Source organism: Mus pahari, chromosome 3 (genome assembly GCF_900095145.1).
Source record: "Mus pahari chromosome 3, PAHARI_EIJ_v1.1, whole genome shotgun sequence".
In the NCBI taxonomy this organism is placed as follows: domain Eukaryota; kingdom Metazoa; phylum Chordata; class Mammalia; order Rodentia; family Muridae; genus Mus; species Mus pahari.
Window position 1 is genome coordinate 59,401,621 of NC_034592.1, and position 18,817 is coordinate 59,420,437.

An 18,817-nucleotide genomic window follows, 5' to 3' on the forward strand; every position below is an offset into this window, starting at 1 on the left:
AGCAGAATCAACTGACTGGGGCTTATGGGGGTTCTTGGAGATCAGGGAGCCTGTCGGGATCTGCATTTATGTTATGGGTAATTAGCTTGGTGTTCCTGTGGGAATCCTAAGAGAAGGAGCAGGGGCGGTCTCTGACTGACTCTTGCCTGCTTGTGGGATTAGACTTAGATTTTTCAAAACCTACTTTAGGGTTTTTTTTGTTTTTATTAACTAGGGTTCTTAAACGCTTCAACCTCCCTTCTAGGCCACCGACCAGAGGTAGCAGAGAAAGAAGGTTAATAGGACAAGGGGGCTGTGGACCTGTTTAGAAGTAGTCCTTTGGGGAGATTCCAATCTTCATTGTCAGGATACCAGCAGACCAGTCCAATAGCAAGCACCAAACAGTAATCGGTAGTAGCAGTTCCATCCAACAGAAACCTCAAAGCCCCACCAAATTGGCAAGAATCAAGAAGCAGAAGCGGCAAGAACCAGTCAGAATACCATTAGAAGTTCTTTGGTGTGTTTCTTTTTACTGAGCAGAGACCATCGGAGACCAGCAAAGACCAGCGAAAACCAGTGAAACGTTGCACAGTCATCAAAGACTGGCATAGCAATTCCAGAGCATCCTTTCTACATATACTCTTTTCCAAACATCACACGCACTCTCACATGCCTGTTTCAGCAAAACATCCTCTCATAAGGCATCTTCCAGACAAACATCATGCCACACAACTGAGTTTCCTAAGAACTTTCCCCTTCAGTGGGACCCCTTTCCTCCCCCTGGATGGCTTGCCCAGCCCTTATGGGAGGCTATGTGCCGGGTCTCATCAAAGCTTGCTATGCCCCATTTGGTTGATGTCACTGGGAGGCCTGCTCTTTTCTGAGGGGAGCCAGAGGGTGTGTGGATCTGGGGAAGTAGGAAGGGAGTGACTTGGGGGGAGGAAGGGGGAAGGAATGGAAACTGCAGTCAGGATGGAATTTATGAGATACACAGAGGATTCACAGACAAGAATTGTGTGGTACCATCAACATTCTGTGGGTTATTCAAGGCAAAGCTGTCGACAAGGCAAGTTAAAATAGGTATTTTATTGAGAAACGTGCCATCAGAGAGAAAGTAACATAGAAATATTTTCATTTAATAAAATTAGCTTATCCTTAATCCTAAAAACATGGCTTAAAAGCCTTTATCATCTGAAACTGCAAGTCACTCTGATCTATGGTTTTCTTTTAGAATCTCCCACAGACAATAATGTTTCAGATTCCATTTGTGCAAATGAAAGAGCATCGTTAATATGGTTACTCATAAACAAAACAAACGCCCTCACCTGAATTTGAGTTGCCCGAATACATGTGAATTCTGTCTTTTCACTCAGGCTTCTGAGGCTTATGCGTACCCCTGGGCATTAGAAGTACAGTGTGGACATGTCTCTTTTTTTTCCCCTAAGTTTTATGGCAATATAGTTCTGCCTAAAACATCCCAATTCCATGATCATAACAAAAAATAAACATCATTTCTTTTTATAAACACTAGGCTTCCATGCAAGGTTTGCGTTTGATATGTATTTGCTACATTAAAAGGGCCAGGGCATTAACCCCATAAATAATTTCCTAAATGGCTTTTATATACGAAACACTAAAATAAGATAAATAACATTTAAAATAGGTTAAACTATCACTGATATCTAATAATTAAGTAGCTGTTCAAAGGATGTGCAAATTATCGGAGTGAAGCTTTACCTGAGGCTGTTATGGTCTGGGCGTGTCTCTTCCAAACCCAGCCTCACTGAGGTGACCTGGAGAAGTGTGGCTCATGAGAGAAGGGGTTCCGCATGCGGTTTGCTCTTCCAGAGCCTTCCCTCCCCCACCACGGTGGACCTGAAATGGAGCCTGGCCAGAGGCCTAATGCTCAGCTGCCTCCTCTTACACTGCAGCCTGCAGACCTGAAAGACAGCTTTCCTGTTGCCCTGGCGCTATCTGTGCTCATGTCACTTTGTTTTAAAATCTTAATGGACTAGGAAATGTTTACTCACTTTTAAACTTAAAAATTTTTTAGACATGGACTCAAAACAGACTCAATTCTAAGGATAGGATGCTAGGCTTAGATTTTTAAGTTCCTGACTATATACTTTCTCAATGCAGGGAATAAAGTAGATTTTTCTTCTACAATATACTTTGAAACTACCAGAAACAGTACATCTCATGGCATTATTTCTTATATAACATTTAAATGAATATGTTCAAATTAAATGTTTACCTTGAAGGATTACAGAGATAATAATATTAACGTTCTTATTCTCTTCATATTAGTACACATCAGTAGTTTAGATAGAAGACAAGAAAAGACAAACCTTTAAAATTGGTGTTTTATCAAAAATAAATTTAAAAATTACTTTTAAAAAATACTGGAATTAGCCAGGCATGTTGGCACATACCAATAAGTCCAGAACTCAGGAGGCAGAGGCAGGAAGATCAGGAGTTAAAGGCCATCCTTGGCTACATAGGCCAGCCTGGACTACATGAGACCTTGTCTCAAAAACAGAACAGTAGTTGTAATTTTTGAATGGGTAGTATATGTCAAAGAAGTGGGAAAGAAAATAAAACCTTTTACTAGAATAAATAAAATCTGTTGGGGGAAGTGTTATTGATAAATGTAATGTCTTAAGGTTCATTTTGAGAGCAGCAAACCTGCCAAATTTGGCAATTTAAAATTACAGCCAGTTGGATGCTGACTTTGTAATTATAATAAACAGTTTCAGAAAGAAATGATTTTAAAATATTGTGACAATAGTGGTATCTATATCAAGTATTGTATTTGTTATCATACCTTTTAACTTCATGGTTTCTCTTATCAGTTTCCTATGTTCTTTATATACACATAAAGTTATAGCATGTCAGTACAGGGTAGGAATGCCTTTGTCATTTTACAGAAGAGATGACTTGCCCAAGGTCACACAGCTAAAAGGATCAGATAGGAGGCTATAGGGTATGATTCCTGTGGGGCTCTCTCTGGAACTTAAGTCTTAGGCGAGACTGAGGGTGGAGATGACTGACCGATTTCTTTATAGCTTTCTTCCTGGTGGTCTCTTAGAGTACCAGCAGGAGGGCTCTGCTCAGGACTCTTCTGAAGAAATCGGTAAAACAGATACTCGTCCCGAAACTCATATTCATTGGTGATGTGCTGAATGACACCCCCTTGCACCAGTCTGTCTCCGTAGATCACAGCTTCACCTCGGTCAGAAGCAAGGCCGACTTCAATGAGCCAGTTCACTAGGTCACAGCCACAGAAGGTCCCGGCAGAAGTCTTGGCACCACACCTGTATGTCAAAGGAATGATTCAGCCATATGCTCTGTAATTCTGGTATCAGCACTGCATGACAGAAGATGAGCAAAGAAAAATAAGAAGGAAATGAAGGATGACAGTGGGATAGTTAAGAGCGTGACAGAAATGGAGCTGTTCTAAACATGAAGCATCTGTTGGCTTGCCTGACCCTAGAAAGTCCCTCTGGTGAAAACAGTAGTGCTTGTGGAAACATTTTTAAAAGTGACATAGGTAAGTGTACTGCTTGAGAAATATTCTTCCCGGAGGGGAGCGCATGCGTATAGGTAAAAGTAACTTTTGTTTACCTGGTGGAATTGTTGTCTCGGCTTACTGCCTCAGTCTGCTAATCTAGCCTAGTCCTGGAAGCTTTCGAGCCTCCTTAATCAGACTCACTGCTGGAGAAGCTCACCCTTTCTTCTTTTTCTTGATCTCTGACTGCCTGGTTCAGCTCAGCTGTTCGGACTCCAACTCCTCTCCAAGCTGACTGATTCACTCTGGCTTCTTTAACTTTCTGCTGAATTCTTCTGCTTGGCCTCAAACGAACGCTAACAATCTGTTCTAATCTTCTGGCTCCTCCTCATTCCCCGCTTCCTTCTGTCTTCACCTGTGTCTAGCTTGTTCTCTCTCGGCACAACTCTCCCAGTAAACCTGACTCCCACTTTCCTTTTCTTTCTGTGTGCCACTCTCTTAAGTAACCTCCCTTTTCTCTCTCTCCTTGAGATAGTTGGGCACATCCTATCCTATCAGTTCTTTCTCTGAGCCCTCACTTTGTCAGCCACTCTATTAGACATCATTTCTACAAACCAACTTTACCTTCATTGTTTGGGACTAACAGTGTGTACTAAGGGCGTGTCTGTATTCCAGCCAGAGGGATTAAAGGTGTGTGCTAAGGCTGAGCCTTACCACAACTAGAAATAGCCTTTTTTCAGTAAATAACACAATCTTGGGGCTCACAATGTGATTCAGTATCCTGCAACATGTATATGTGTGTGTGGTGTGTATTCCTGTGTTTATGCATGTTTAAATGTATTGTATGTGGGGTACATGTATGTACACATATATGTGGAAACCTGAAGTAGACAGTGGCAGGGTCTCTTACTGAACCTGGAGCTCACCCAATCTAGCTAGCCTAACTAGCTGAGCTCACCAGATGGCCCCCAGACATCTGTCTACCGACTGCTGGGTTTACAGGCAAGCCACCATACCTGCCCAGCTTTTATGCGGATCCTGGGGATTCCAAATCCAGTCCTCAGGCTTTCGAGGTGAGTACTTTATCTACCCAGCCCCCAAGGAGTTTTACTTTTAAACTTGGTTTAATTTTCAAGAATTTCAACAGCTCTGGGTGACATATGGATAAGATATTAATTAGCATAGATTGAGATAATAGAACTCTGGCTAGACTGCTTTTTTACAGTGGTTTTAATTAATTTATTTATTGTTTATCGGATACACATGTGGGAAGTCTTGCCTGCATTTATGTCTGGTGAGCACCACACACGAGAGCAGTACCAAAGGCCAGAGGAGGCCATCCGATTCCTAGGAACTGGAGTTAACAGATGGTCATGAGCTGCCGTGTGGGCGTTGGAAATCAAACCCAGATCCTCTGGAAGAGCAGCCAGTGCTCTTAACTACAGAGCCAGGGCTCTTACTGCTGAGCCATTTCTTTACACCCCATTTCCCACTCCCTAGAAGTATCTTTTAATAGTAGCATGCCCCCGTGTGTGTTTGTGTGTGTATGTATGTATGCATATGCACATCATGTATGCACACGTGTGTGGAGATCTGAGCTCAGTGCTGGTGTTTTCCTCAATTGCTCTCTCTCTTTACTGGGACAGAGTCTCACTGAGCCTCACAGATGCCCCACTGGCTAGGCTTTCTCTCCACCGGTCTGGGGTTGCAGGCATAGGCCACTAGTCCAGCTTCCACATGGGTTTTACAGGCCCAAGTCAAGTTCCTGTGCTTATGTAGAGGGCACTTAACTGGGCAATTTCTGCAGCTCCCCAGAAGGCCTTTTATCTGTTTTACAGAGAGCTACTATCTAAATGACTATTAGAGGTATATGTGTGTTGTATATGTGTGTGTGTGTGTGTGTGTGTGTGTGTGTGTTACATGTCTATAATTCCAGAATTTGAGAGGATTGAGGCAGCAGAATCAGGTTTGACCATAGATTACATAATGAGACTCTATCTCAAAGGGGGGGAAAACACTACTTTTATTAACCCGGTTTATTAAATTAAAACAAAATTAAGCTTTATTTTCAGCTTATAGTACCCACGACTAGTCTCTTCCCCTCCGCAGCCAGTAGAACCACTCGCTTCCTTGGGAATCGGGGAGCAGACAAGTGAGATGGGTGAGAGCAAACACACAATTTTAAAAGTACCCCTTGGGACTGGAGAGATGGCTCGGCAGTCAGGAGTGCTCAGTGCTCTCCCAGGGGACCCCAGTTCAGTTCTCAGCATCTATACCACACAGCTCAGAATTGCCTGTCACTCCAGCTCGGGGATCCGGACACCCTGGTCTGACCTCCACAGGCAAAAGCATACTAATAATAAAAACCAACCTGTTTTAAGAAAATGTACTTTGATTGTTATTTAAAGCTTCCCGATTGTTTAATATTTGTCTTCCTAATGCAAATTTGGATTGCCTTAAGTATGAGCAGATACAGAAGAGAAAGATATGCAAAACAAAAAGCCAGTGACATGAATTATGAACATTTCCATACAAATGTGCACTAGACAGCAAGAATCTCCACAGGCGTCAATCAAGTTGTGAAATCTGAAGTGCCTGGCAACAGGAAATAAGAGGGTGAGAAACAAGACGAGGTGACAAACAGATGTGGAAAAATCGAAAGCATTTTTACCACAAATACAAAGTTCTACATATACGAATCAGAGAGAAGTTAATGATGTAGAAATCTTTTCAAATACATGAACTATCAATGGCAGCGTCTATGTCTGGGTGTTTTCAACACCAAGGCAATACCTCCTGTCCCAGCACTGGCGAGGGTACCTGGCCCTTGATTGCTGTGACCAAGCAGCCCTCACAGGAGCCTATGGAACAGTTACCAATCGTCAGTGAGTGTGACAGTGCAGGCTGCAGATCCTGGGCAGGAGCAGGGATGAGCCACCTTATACCAGCTGGGGCCCATCCAGCCATCTGGGACCTGGGAGCTCAGCAAATGCGGGGTTCTGCTTCCTGACAGTTGGCAAGCACAGTACCCTGACATATAATGTGAATTTTCTCTTAAAATTTTTTTTAAAGATCTATCCATGCTCAGCTTTTCAAGGCAGAAAAGGTGGCTTTTCTTCAGAGTTTATCATTGTCGGCCATTGGGCAAGGCTTGTCACAGACATCAAAGGCCACCAAAGTAAGATTTTTCTCTAAGGTTTACTTATTGTTATTTTATGTGCATGCGTGTTGGGCCTGCCATGTATGTCTGTGCACCACGTGTGTACCTGGTGCCCAGGAAGCCAGAACAGGGAGTCGGATGCCCTGAAACTGGAGTTACAGACTGTTGCGAGCCTCCCTGTGGGGGCTGGGCACTGAGAAGCTGGCTCTCTGCAAGAACAAGGGCTTTCAATTGCTGAGCCATTTCTCCAGCCCCCGAGGTAGGAACTTTCAAGGAAAAGGAAATCTGAGATTTTGAGAACTGAACTTGCCAAGGCTCACATAGTCAAGAAGTGTTGAATATTACCACTCAGTGAGCCCCCCACTTCCTTCCCCAGGCTATATTCGTGTGATTGTGATGGCTTGCACGTTGAGCACAGTGGTACCATGCTTGAAAATGAACCATCTCGAATACTAGTCTCCAAATTTTTATAAATACACATAAAGGTGTTAGGTCTTCATATTTTCTTAGTTTTATTTCCTCTCTCAATACAACTAAAACTATCGACACCATCATATGTGATTATTCATAGTTCATCATTTCCTACTGCAGCATATTCTGTACCTGGGGGATTAGAAGAATAAATATAATGTCAAAAAATAATGACTAGGACTCGAGGTGAAATAAAAATCATAGAATTAATTAAGAGGCAGAAATTTCATTTCATTCTCTTGACAGCGTCATTAGTAATAAGAAGTGGCACAGCAGTAGGGGATGACAATAAGAAGTCTCTTCCAGAGCCGGTGTTTGTCAGTGCTTTGTGGGAGACGCTAATGGCCAACATGTAGAGAATGTTAATCGCCTACCACAATTCTGCAGCCGACAAGTTATAGAGAGATCAGATGCTGCCTGACAGCAAGTGCAAGGGTCAGCTATTAGCTCATTAAAACCTAATCTTCAGAATCTGGAATCTACGTCTCCGAACCCTCGACTGAGTTTACCTTCTTTCTCTGACGATGTTTCGGATGCACAGGTCGCGGTGATAATGCACAAACTGTTGACAGGTCATTTTTATTTCCTCAGAAACCGGGGATTCTCGGTCTGCTGCTGCTTCTTTGTTGTTCCACAGGAATTCAAGCCTGAAAGCCAGACAATTTTTTTTTTTTTAGGAGGGAAAACGAGGGCTCGAAGATCCTGTCTGCCTCAGAAGGTGGCTGATAACCTGTCACCAGAGCTCTGTCATCCACACCGGGATTTCATTGGTCTCTGAACCCGCAGAGCCCTTGCCGGTTCTAAGCACAGGCACAACTTTGAAACTAGGCAGGATGTCTGGGACGGCCTCAGAAACTAAAACTGAATCTAAACCAACCAAGCTAGCCTAGGGATTCTATTTCGCCATTTCCGATATTTGTACCACAGAAACAAAGGCCAGGCGCTGCCCGTTCTGTCTGTCCAGCCAACACAACTGTTGACAATCAACTTGGGCAGCTCTGTGAAGCCGGTGACTAGGCTGAAGGGCTTTCCCGTTACACTTTCCTTTTGGAAATGATCGTGACCCTTAGCAAAGATGGCTGAATGAGATGGTGGTGACGAGGATGGTGATGGAGAGGAAAGCGAAGGATCTCATTAGCACTTCTAGTGTCTGTGCATTTTGCCTCAAGAGCAAATGAAAAGCAGACACTCTCCCTGCCTCTCCACCCCTATGTTGAAACTTTTGCCTTGTTATTTTCCAGAAAGAAACATTGGGCACTGACTGCTCTTCCAAAGGCCCTGAGTTCAAATCCCAGCAACCACATGGTGGCTCACAACCACCCATAATGAGATCTGACACCCTCCTCTGGTGCATCTGAAGTCAACTACAGTGTACTTATTTATAATAATAAATAAATCCTTGGGCTGGAGCGAGCAGGGACTGAGCAAATGGGCCTACTGGAGCGAGCAGAGGTCCTAAATTCAATTTCCAACAACCAGACGAAGGCTCACAACTATTTGTACAGTGTGTACTCATAAACATAAAATAAATAAATAAATCTTTTAAAAAAGAAAGAAACGTTGATTTTAACTTAAAAAATGTACAGGAAGCAAACAGAACCTCCAAAGTTGAGAGAATCCTTAAATTTTCTGCAAACTCTTAGTTTGATAGGAAGAGAAAGCCTATTGTCAAAGGGAGAGAAATAATCAGTCTTTAATGGGGGAATACACCATCAACTACTTCCATTTGCAAGTTTCATTTCACTGTACGTAGTTAATAACATGGATAGAAGTCTGTGCCTGTCACCTCTTGTTAAAATGCAAATTACATTGCTGGATTTATAATACTACTTCCAATACATTCTCTGCAATTATTTGCAACAAATACCTGATTTCACAGATAACCTTTGTGTGGTATTTAGTGGTCTCCTAGCAGATATAAAAGTACAAAGGTATCAATGTTTTAATAGAATGACCTTCTCATCTTTAGGTACATAGGCTTATTTTGAAATGGAATTTACCTTCTTTTGAAAGGTAGGATGATTAGATGCTTGTCCAGCCCAAAGATTCCAAAGGAAATAAATCCCTGGCGTGGGAGGAGAAAACAGTTATTCTGGCTGAGTTCAACAGTAAAACCTTAAGACAGAAACTAAGGTGCTTAGTGAGCGAGGAGGCAGCTGACAGTGATCAGAGGAACCTCTGAGATTCAGCATCCAGGGTGGACGCGGGCTCGGTGTCTGTGGGCATCCACCACACCCTGCTTGCTCTCTCCCCAATCATTCTGCCTTAGGAATTAGGATGGTGAGGAAGGAGGAAAGCCAGTGCTGACGCTGCACCTGCAGGACAGCTCACTGATGAAAAACGGAACCTCTTAAAGCCTATAAGCTTCTGTTTCCCGCTTTATGAAAAGAAATCCCTCTCCTGTGCCTAAGTACTTATTATTTTTCTCTTGAAACTTCATCAATATAATCAGCGAGGGCTGTAATATCTAACTGTAATACATTTAGTGTTATGTTGTAGATATGAAAGGTTCCACTTATGCCTTGTACGTGTGGTCCTTTGCACACTGTTACCTGAGGCTAGTGGGCAGGCCCAGCAGTTAGGAGTGCCCGCCAAGCTTCAGTTCCCAGCCCCCATGCCGAGTGGCTCAAAACTGCTTGTAGCTCCAGTTCCTGGGGATTTGGCACCTCCTTCTGGCCTCTACAGGCAACTGTACTCAAATACATACCCTACCTTACATACCTTACCTTACCTTACACACACACACACACACACACACACACACACACACACACACGCAAAGACTTGATTGTCTTTGCCCATAAACTACAAACTGTCAGAAGGGAATACCTCACTACACCAAGTCTGTACAAGAAAAATGGACTGGAGAGGGAGCTCAAAAGGCATGAGCTGTGTAGGCAGCACCTGAAGGGCAGCATTCCTGCCGTAAGTTATGTTCTTGCGAAGCCCTATGGACTGAGCTCACTTGACTCCTATCGTAGCTTGGCTCAGCCCGCTGTGGGCTTTCTGAATGTGAAATGCTAAGGGGGTGGGGGTGGGGGTACTGTGAATTTTCAGCCTAGCATTCTATAGTTGGTAATGTCAGTTCTTAAATGGTATCACGCAGTGAGACTGGTATCAGGTGACTCTGGGGTCCCCATGTTTGTCTGTAATAAACTGATTACATAATGTTTCTTTATACTTTGTTAATTTTCTTCTGATAACAATGTCAAAATGAACAGGAAATATGTTGAGCAGTCAGTGGAAAGCAAAAGCATGTGGCAGCATAAACCAACAAGTCTTAATTAACTACAGCAAATATGGCAAAGTATTGAAAGTATTTCAGGGGCTGGAGAGATGGCTCAGAGGTTAAGAGCACTGACTGCTCTTCCAAAGGTCCTGAGTTCAAATCCCAGCAACCACATGGTGGTTCACAACCACCTGTGATGAGATCTGATACCCTCTTCTGGCACATCTAAAGACAGCTACAGTGTACTTACATATAATAAACAAATAAATCTTTTAAAAAAAGAAAGTATTTCAAATGTAATAGGCAGTGATTTCCAACACAGTATTTTTCAAGTTAATATTCCTTTTATGAATGAATGTTCTCTAATCAAACAATATAGGTTTGGGTTGGGGATTGGTCCAGTGTAGAGCACTTGCCATTATCTACAAAACCCCAAGTGAAAATTTGATACCCAGCACCTTAAAAAGAAAGGGATAAGAAAAGCAGGCTGATGAAAAGACAAATTCTACACTTTGCACATTTCCCAATATTAAAATGTTATTTTTCTTTAAATAGCTCCTTTTTGTCCCAGTGCTTGGGATTAACCTAGAGCCTTCTGAATGCTAGGCATTAAGTATCAATTTTAACAGTAGCATGCCAGGGGAAAATGGTCATATCTATTTTGTAAGTATTTTGGTATTGACGTGAGATAATGCATGTAAAACCCTTAACAATGGCTGGTACCTGGTAGACTCTCGAGGAAAAGCTACTGCCCTCTCTGCTAAAATTTATTTATACCTCACATGATTTTTAAAATACTGATTTAAGTTCCTGTCATTCAAAAAAACATTCAGTGTTCAGTAATGTAAGTGGCCAGACTAAAGGCTCATGAAGCAAGTTATTTTCCAAAGTGAGTTATTAAGATCATAAGAAGCTTAGGAAGAATTTGAGGACATCTTGTTCCTACTTAAATTATCATTCTTCATCTCAACACCAAAGCAAAACGAAGTATTTGGTATTTCTGGTTGAAACACTCAGTGAACATTCTGATGACTTTAACCAATATAATAATTCATCTCTACGGGAGACAGGCGGCAGCTGGCAGCTGTCATGTGCGTCAGCAGCTGACAGACAAACTAAACCCTTTCAATTGAAAAGAAAACAACGTCTGCAACCCTGCTCCTCCCCACCCCCCGAAACAACTCACCCAAGAAAACAGAGCCCTCTCCATTCTCCGTAAATAAATACCTGGCCAAAGTTAAACACAGCACAGAAAAACTGTAATTCAACATAGAGCCGTCCCGTCTCGTGGTTGAACAGCCACCACAGACAGCTAGAGAGATTCTGTAAAGGGGAGCAGAAAGAACACTTGAGAATTAAGCATGGAAATCGTCTCTCTCCATCCAGCCCACAGTATAACTTAGCTAGCTAATAATTAGCGGGAAAAGACTAAAGGGGAAAAACATCAAGAGAATGTAGAAGCTCTGTCTTTCAAACAAGAGGTTTCAACTTCTCCTCTTGACAGATGCCATTCAAACAGCGTCTATTCTGATCAGATCTGAAGCAAGAAGACATGCGCCATAATACAGAAGCTTACATAATATATCAGGACTGCCGACTAGCCTACACAGGACGGATTTTAAAATTAGTCTGACACGGTGAAAACAATTACATCACTAAGCAGCAGCTCTTGGCCGCATTTCTTGTTTTGTGATTTTTCCTCTTAGATGCCTGTTAAGGGGTGCTGGCTTGTATCATGCTGTGTAATGAGTGTTCGAGTGTAAAGGCCTGAAAGGCTACAGAGGTCTAGAGAAGTCACTCTTGAACCATCTTAAGGAATTATGTATGACAACTGATAATTCACAAATAAGGATAACAAAAAAAAAAACCCTTCTACAATTACAGAAACATACACCATAAAATAAAGTACTGTACTTATACGCTATAAAATTAAAAATCCTTCAGTATTTGATGATGGCATGAAGACTCTATAAATATTCATTAGCCCTTTGGGAAGGAATCAGTAGAACACTCCTGTGTTGTAGAAATCCAGATGCTAATAAAGGTCTCTCAGTTTTGAGACTGTACCGATCGAAAATACAATGTCTGGAGGTGTTTATTGCAGCATTTTGAAAAATTATGAACAATTAAAAATAGAGAAGTACTTGAATGAATTATGATGTTGCTTTTCTGTAGTTATTAGAAAATATGCTAAAACAATGGCTCCAGAGACTTCAGTCAAGTTACCTTGTTTAACATAGGTGACAAAAAAAGCAACACAGAAGCCCCTGAACAACCATGCAGAGTGTGCTAAAAAAAACAGCAGGCAGGACTGAAGTTAGAGGCAGTAGTTCAGCTTCTGCTTAACATGTGTAACACCCTGGGTTCAATCTCAATAATAATAATAATAATGAAAAATTCAAAGTACTATTGTGATAGTTATTTTTCTTATTTTTCATCAGTATGAAGCTTTTCATAATTAAAATATTTTTTAAAGATTTATGTGTATGAGTATTTTTCTGTGTGTATGTATGTTTACCATGTGCTTGTCTGGTGCACAAAGAGGGCATCAGAGGGTATCAGATCCCCTAGATGCTGACAATCAAATGTATGTGCTCTGCAAGGGTGGCAAGTGCACTTAACTGCTGAGCCATCTCTCTAGGCCCCCAAAACTTACTTTTAAAAGTTCATTTGCAAAATATCTTCTGGGAGATGATTCAGCTATGTGTCCGCTGTCAGGAGTACAAGGTCTGCATACATTGTGGAAACACTTTGTTTTGACAAGCTCCAAGTTGGATAGTACAGAGTAAATGAAGGGAGGGGGACAGACCGTTGGGGCACTTGGGCAACAGAGGGTCCCTTGTCCCTAATCCTGTGCCTTAAATGTTTAGCTAAATGCTAAAATGCAGATGACCTAGCCACCATACTTCTGCAAAAACAGCCATGGAGTTTCTCTGAGAGAAGCCAAATCTTAAAGAAATGACCCCAAATAAAAGCTGAAGGAGCACTTACAGCGAAGAGGCCGATGATGAGAAGCAAGCACAAGAGGACATGCCGGGTCAGCTGTGGGTCTCCACTCTGCAGGTACTGCTCTTCTTCCTGGGCGAGGATGCAGCTCTGGGAGTCGCAGCGGCTCACACAGTGGTCAGCTACAAGACAGTGAGCACAGCTGTAATGATTTTCAAACCCAAGATGACTTCCCCACTTGGCTAAGAATCAGGTTCTAGTTGTCTGTCAGTGACCCTGGGGAATGCCACCACGGTATGTTGGAGAGTTTCTCATACACAAGCAGAATGTGGTAGTTCCTTCTACATATTTAACAAAGGTCTTTGTCTACAAAATTTATGCTCTATAATTATGATACATAATTTGGAACACTTTATATAGTTTACATATAATTTATATAGTCTTTTTATTTTGTTTATATTACTTATTCACTCTACATCTGACCACAGCTCTCCTCTCACCCACTCCCTCATCACTCCTTTCCCTTCCACTCAAAGAAGGTTGGTCCCATGACCAACCCACCCTGAATCATTAAGTCTCAACAAGAGTAAGCACACCCTCTCCCACCGAGGCCAGACAACCAGCTCAGCCAGGGCAAGAGGATATACAACCAGGCCACACAGCCAGAGGCAGTCCCTACTCCAATTATTAGGGGACCCACGTGAAGACCAAGCTGCATATCTGCTACATATTTGTAGGGGACGTAGGTCCAACCCACATGGTCTTTGGTTGGTGATTCAGTCTTTGTGAGCACCCATGGGCCCAGGTTAGTTGACTCTGTATGCCTTCTCATGGTGTCTTTGACCCCTCCAGCTCCTTTAATCCTCTCCCCCCAACTCTTTCATAAGACTCCCCAATCTCCACCTATTGTCTGGCTGTGGGTCTCTGCATCTGTTTCTATCAGCTGCTAGATGAAGCCTCTCAGAAAACAGTTATGCTAAGTTCCTGTCTGTAAGCATAGCAGAATATCATTAATAGTCAGGAGTTGGCTCTCTCATGTGGGATGGGTCTCAAGTTGGGGCAGCCATTGGCTGGCTGTTCCCTCAGTCTCTGCTCCGTCTTTATCCCTGCACATCTTGTAGGCAGGGCAAATTTTGGGTCAAAAGCTTTGTGGGTAGATTGGTGTCCTCCTCCCTCCAGTGCAAGTCCTGCCTGGCTACAGGAGTTGGCCAGTTAAGGCTCCATAGTCCTTGCTGCAAGGAGTCTCAGCCAGGGTCACTCCCACAGCCTCCAAGGAGCCTCTCCCATCCCAGGTCTCTCTGGCTTGTCCCAGAGATACCCTGCAACACACACCAATTTCTGTTCTCTCTCCTAGTCCACACAACCGCCACACTCTCTTCACACCTGACCCCCATAAAACTGGATACACTGAATCTAATAGAAGAGAAAGTGGGGATTAGTCATGAACACATTGGTACAGGAGACATCTTCCTGAACAGAATACCAACAGCTTAGGCACTAAGATCAACAATTAACAAACGGGACCTCATGAAACTGAAAAGCTTCTGTAAGGCAAAAGATACCAGCATAGGACAAACTAGCAGCCTATATATTTCGAAAAGATCTTTACCAACTCTACATGCAACAGATGGCTAATACCCCAAATATATAAAGAACTCAGGAGATTAGACACCAACAAACCAAATAACCCAACTTTAAAAATGAGGCACAGAGCTAAACAGAGAATTCTCAGCAGAGGAACCTCTAATGGCTGAGAAACACTTGAAGAAATGTTCAAAGTCCTTAGTCATGAAGGAAATGCAAATCAAAACAACTCTGAGATTCCATCTTAACTGTCCCCCTTTCCCCCTTCAGAATGGCTAGGATCAAAATTTCAAGTGACAGCACATGCTAGCAAGGATGTGGAACAAGGGGAACACACTCCTCCATTGCTGGTAGGAGTGTAAACTTGTACAACCACTTTGGAAATCAATCTGGCAATTTCTCAGAAAATTGGGACTAATTCTACCTCAAGACCCAGCTTGACCACTCCTGGGCATATACCCCCCAAATGTTCCACCATACCACAAGGACACTTGCTCAACTATATTCATAGCAGTTTTATTTGTAACAGCCAGTAGCTGGAAACGACCCAGATGTCCCTCAGCTAAAGAATGGATACAGAAACTGTGGTTCATTTATGCAATGGAATATTACTCAGCTGTTAAAAACAAGGACATCGTGAAATTTTCAGGCAAATGGATGGGACTAGAAAATATCCTGAGTCAGGAAGCTTAGACCCAAAAGGACATGCATGGTATGGACACACTTATAAATGGACATTAGCCATAAAGCATAGGATAACCATGCTATGACCCACAGACTCAAAGAAGCTAATAACAAGGAGGCCAAAGGGAAGATGCTTGACTCTCACTCAGAAAGGGAAACAAAACAGACATCAGACGTGGATGGAGAGAGGGAACTTGGGTGGGGGGAGTTTACATATAATTTTAAAGGTTAAATTAATAAAGTTTTATCTATGATATATTCACACGAGCCCCCAACTACCCTACTATGTCCCATTTTGACATGAAACAAATGTACCATTATTACCTCTTGAATTTTATGAAAGATCTGAGCTAGTTAATTAGTCCTGGTCCCAGAGAATTAAACAGGTAGTTCAATAGGTTTCGGGAAAACTTCCTGGATTTATCACTTCAATTAATCTTTGTTTTTGTTTTGAAGGTCCTGGGGCTTGAACCTAGGGTTTCATGCTTCTTGGGCAAGTACTTAACACCGAGCTATACCTTCAGGTATGTAAGTTAAATTATTGGGAAGTGTTATGTATCTATTATAATACTAAGTTTAAGAATTTTATTTTTAAATAAGTGTTCTCTCTCTATGATTATGATCTTCTTATAACTTTCCCCCATCTCACTAGAAACATATTCTCAAGCCATGTGCTACGGTATACAGCTTCAGAAGAAAGCCCCGGCTGGACACTTACTTTTCTCAAAGGAAGAAGGCATAGGCCCACTAGCACTTGAGTTCCTTACTGGCTCTATTGATGGACAGCGTAATTCACCATTTCCCAAGGAGCAAGAACAGCAACCTAGAAAGATGAAATAGAATGTGAGCGGAGAGTGCACCCACAACAGGGACGCACAAGTTAGAGGTGCCAATCCATGGGCAAGCCACTCCTGCTGTCTCCATGGAAACGTTTTCTGTATGGGCACTCATCCCAGGGTGCAGGGAGCAATTCAACAGAGTCAGGCAAATGCTCGGCTCCCTTATGTTGTCCGCTTGTTGTATGAGACGAGGAGAAAGTTTTTTTTTTTTTTTTTTTTTTTTTTTTTTATCAACCCTGCTTCCTCTCCACTGCACTTAGGAAACCGAGAATTCAAAACCATTTCCTAAAACACAAGATTCTCATTCATCGCTTTCATAAACACAACGGCTCTGCTGATTACCGTGGAAAAGTCAAACCAACGTTGGCCTAAATGAAAGCCACCTGTGAGTCGGGCTCTCCGTCTGCCCGCCCCCGCTGTTGGACGATCCCCTTCTTTCTGGACAGCTCTTTCAGTCCTCCGGAAGCTGCATCTGGACGCTGTTGATGAAAATCCTCTTCTGGGTCCATCTTGGCAGGCACTTCCCTCAGGCGCCCGCGCCTCAGGAGTCTGGCAGATGCGATCCTAACAGTTCTGTGCTTTTTTCAAGCACACAGGGCTGCAGCTCTAGCAGATTCTCAGGCAGGCTGTCACTGTGAGATGTGCGCTGTATGACTGTAGTTTCTCTGTTTTATTTATTTATTTATTTATTTATTTATTTATTTATTTATTTATTATATTTATATATTTGTTTGTTTATAGATTTATTTTATACATTTATTTCCTCAGAAAACTGCACAGAGTGCCCTTAAAAGTTTTTTTTTACAGTTATATCGTCATAGTATTTCCCGACATAGATTGCAATATTAATAGAGTAATAGTTTTGGTGATAAAACTATTTAAATGTACATGTTAGAAAAATGAGTAATATTTAGGCTTAACCTCACATTGATAATGTTCTTAAGTTCTTCTGTGATAGTCTTAAAAACAAAAGGATTTCAAAGTATAAAACTTATTATGTGTAGGTCATTACACATGTCTTTTTAGTTAAGATAATAATGCCACCTCAAGGTTAGAAAGAGAACCACAGAACAACAGAAGAGAAAATAAATTATCTAGCCTAGCTCTTCAGAAACATGAAGGTTTAAATAATAAAATTACATAAAAAGATGTAAAAATGAAGAAAACACATGAGGCCATTACAATGGCTTATCTATAGAAAATGAGCACACACACACACACACACACACACACAAGCAATATGTAAATAAGCTTCTGTAAAAAAAACTGTTTTACAGTTTTTTCCTTCAAATATAAGGGCTTATCAGTAGCCCACCAGCTTTCTCTTTATTAGCTACCCATATTTTTTCTAATCAAAACCATTTGTTTATTTTCATAAACATTTTGTTTATTTTCAAGATTTATATATTTCTGTTTCATGGGCACGAGTGTTTTGCCTACATGTATGCATGTGTACCATGTGCGTGACTGGTGCTCAAGGAGGCCAGAAGAAAGCATCTGACCCCCTGGACCTGGGATCACAGAGCCCAGGCCCACGGCAAGAGCAGCAAGTGCTCTCACTGAGCCATCTCTCTCTCACCCTATTAGCCCAAGTCGTGAGCACATACTAAAACAGGAGGATGTAGTGAGAATTCTAGAATTTTGGTTTCTTTAAAAGAAACACAGAACTATTGTAAGAATATAGTCTCCTTTTAATCCCAGGTGTGGGGCTATAGGGCTGCTTAAAAGCAGCCGACTATGATTTGCCCCGTGCTCTAGCAGAGGCATGGTTTTTCACAGCTGCAGGCACTGTCAGCAACTGTGTGAGGTTTGGAATTCTGGGAACTTTTCAGAGGTGGATAATTGCTAAGGCCCCATAGCCTGGGTAGGTGGTTGTTGGTTGTTCAAGGGTGTTGGCTTCAGTTTGTTAGTAGTTGTGCTCAAAGAATAATCAAAAAGAAAGAAATTAGATTCAAGGATCTCTTTCTCTCTCCTAGCTCTGTCCTTTCTCTCCTATTTAGTCATAGGGGTAAAACCATGGGGTAAAGGATGGGAAAAAGAAGAACCAACACAGTAGCAAAGTCTGGCTACAATGTGATCCTAATTTCACACTGTTTATAATGCAAAGGTAATAGGACTCTAGCAAATATGTAACAAGGGATAGAAAAACTATGTTGAAGATCCAAATTAAAGTCAGAGCAGATATCTGAGATGTTTTGTGTTTTCACTTCTAATAAAGCAGAAGAAGGCAGAATTTAGAGGAGACACATATAAGACAGATTTAACACCCTAGGAACATGGATGAACAGGTAAATAGCAAGTATTTTACTCAAGCAGTTCTCATGATAGTGTCAGAGAATCCTGGCATACCTACATGTATTAGTCAGTGTTCTCTAGAGTCACAGAACTTACGGATAGTCTCTATATAGTAAAGGAAT

The 18,817-nt window shown here is 42.0% G+C and overlaps 1 protein-coding gene across 2 annotated transcripts in view; it reads right to left on the bottom strand.

Moving 5' to 3' along the window:
* Positions 1 to 2,445: 2,445 nt before the first annotated feature.
* Positions 2,446 to 18,817, bottom strand: part of Gpr155 (G protein-coupled receptor 155) — a 46,491-nt gene continuing 30,119 nt past the window's right edge. For both annotated transcript variants that reach the window (XM_029536932.1, XM_029536933.1), the window contains exons 12-17: positions 16,280 to 16,384; positions 13,339 to 13,475; positions 11,575 to 11,670; positions 9,119 to 9,183; positions 7,628 to 7,765; positions 2,446 to 3,293 (exon numbers count right to left, since the gene is read on the bottom strand). In XM_029536932.1, the coding sequence (XP_029392792.1) occupies positions 2,993 to 3,293; positions 7,628 to 7,765; positions 9,119 to 9,183; positions 11,575 to 11,670; positions 13,339 to 13,475; positions 16,280 to 16,384 (842 nt within the window). In that variant the 3' untranslated portion in view covers positions 2,446 to 2,992. The remainder of the gene's footprint in view (positions 3,294 to 7,627; positions 7,766 to 9,118; positions 9,184 to 11,574; positions 11,671 to 13,338; positions 13,476 to 16,279; positions 16,385 to 18,817) is intronic.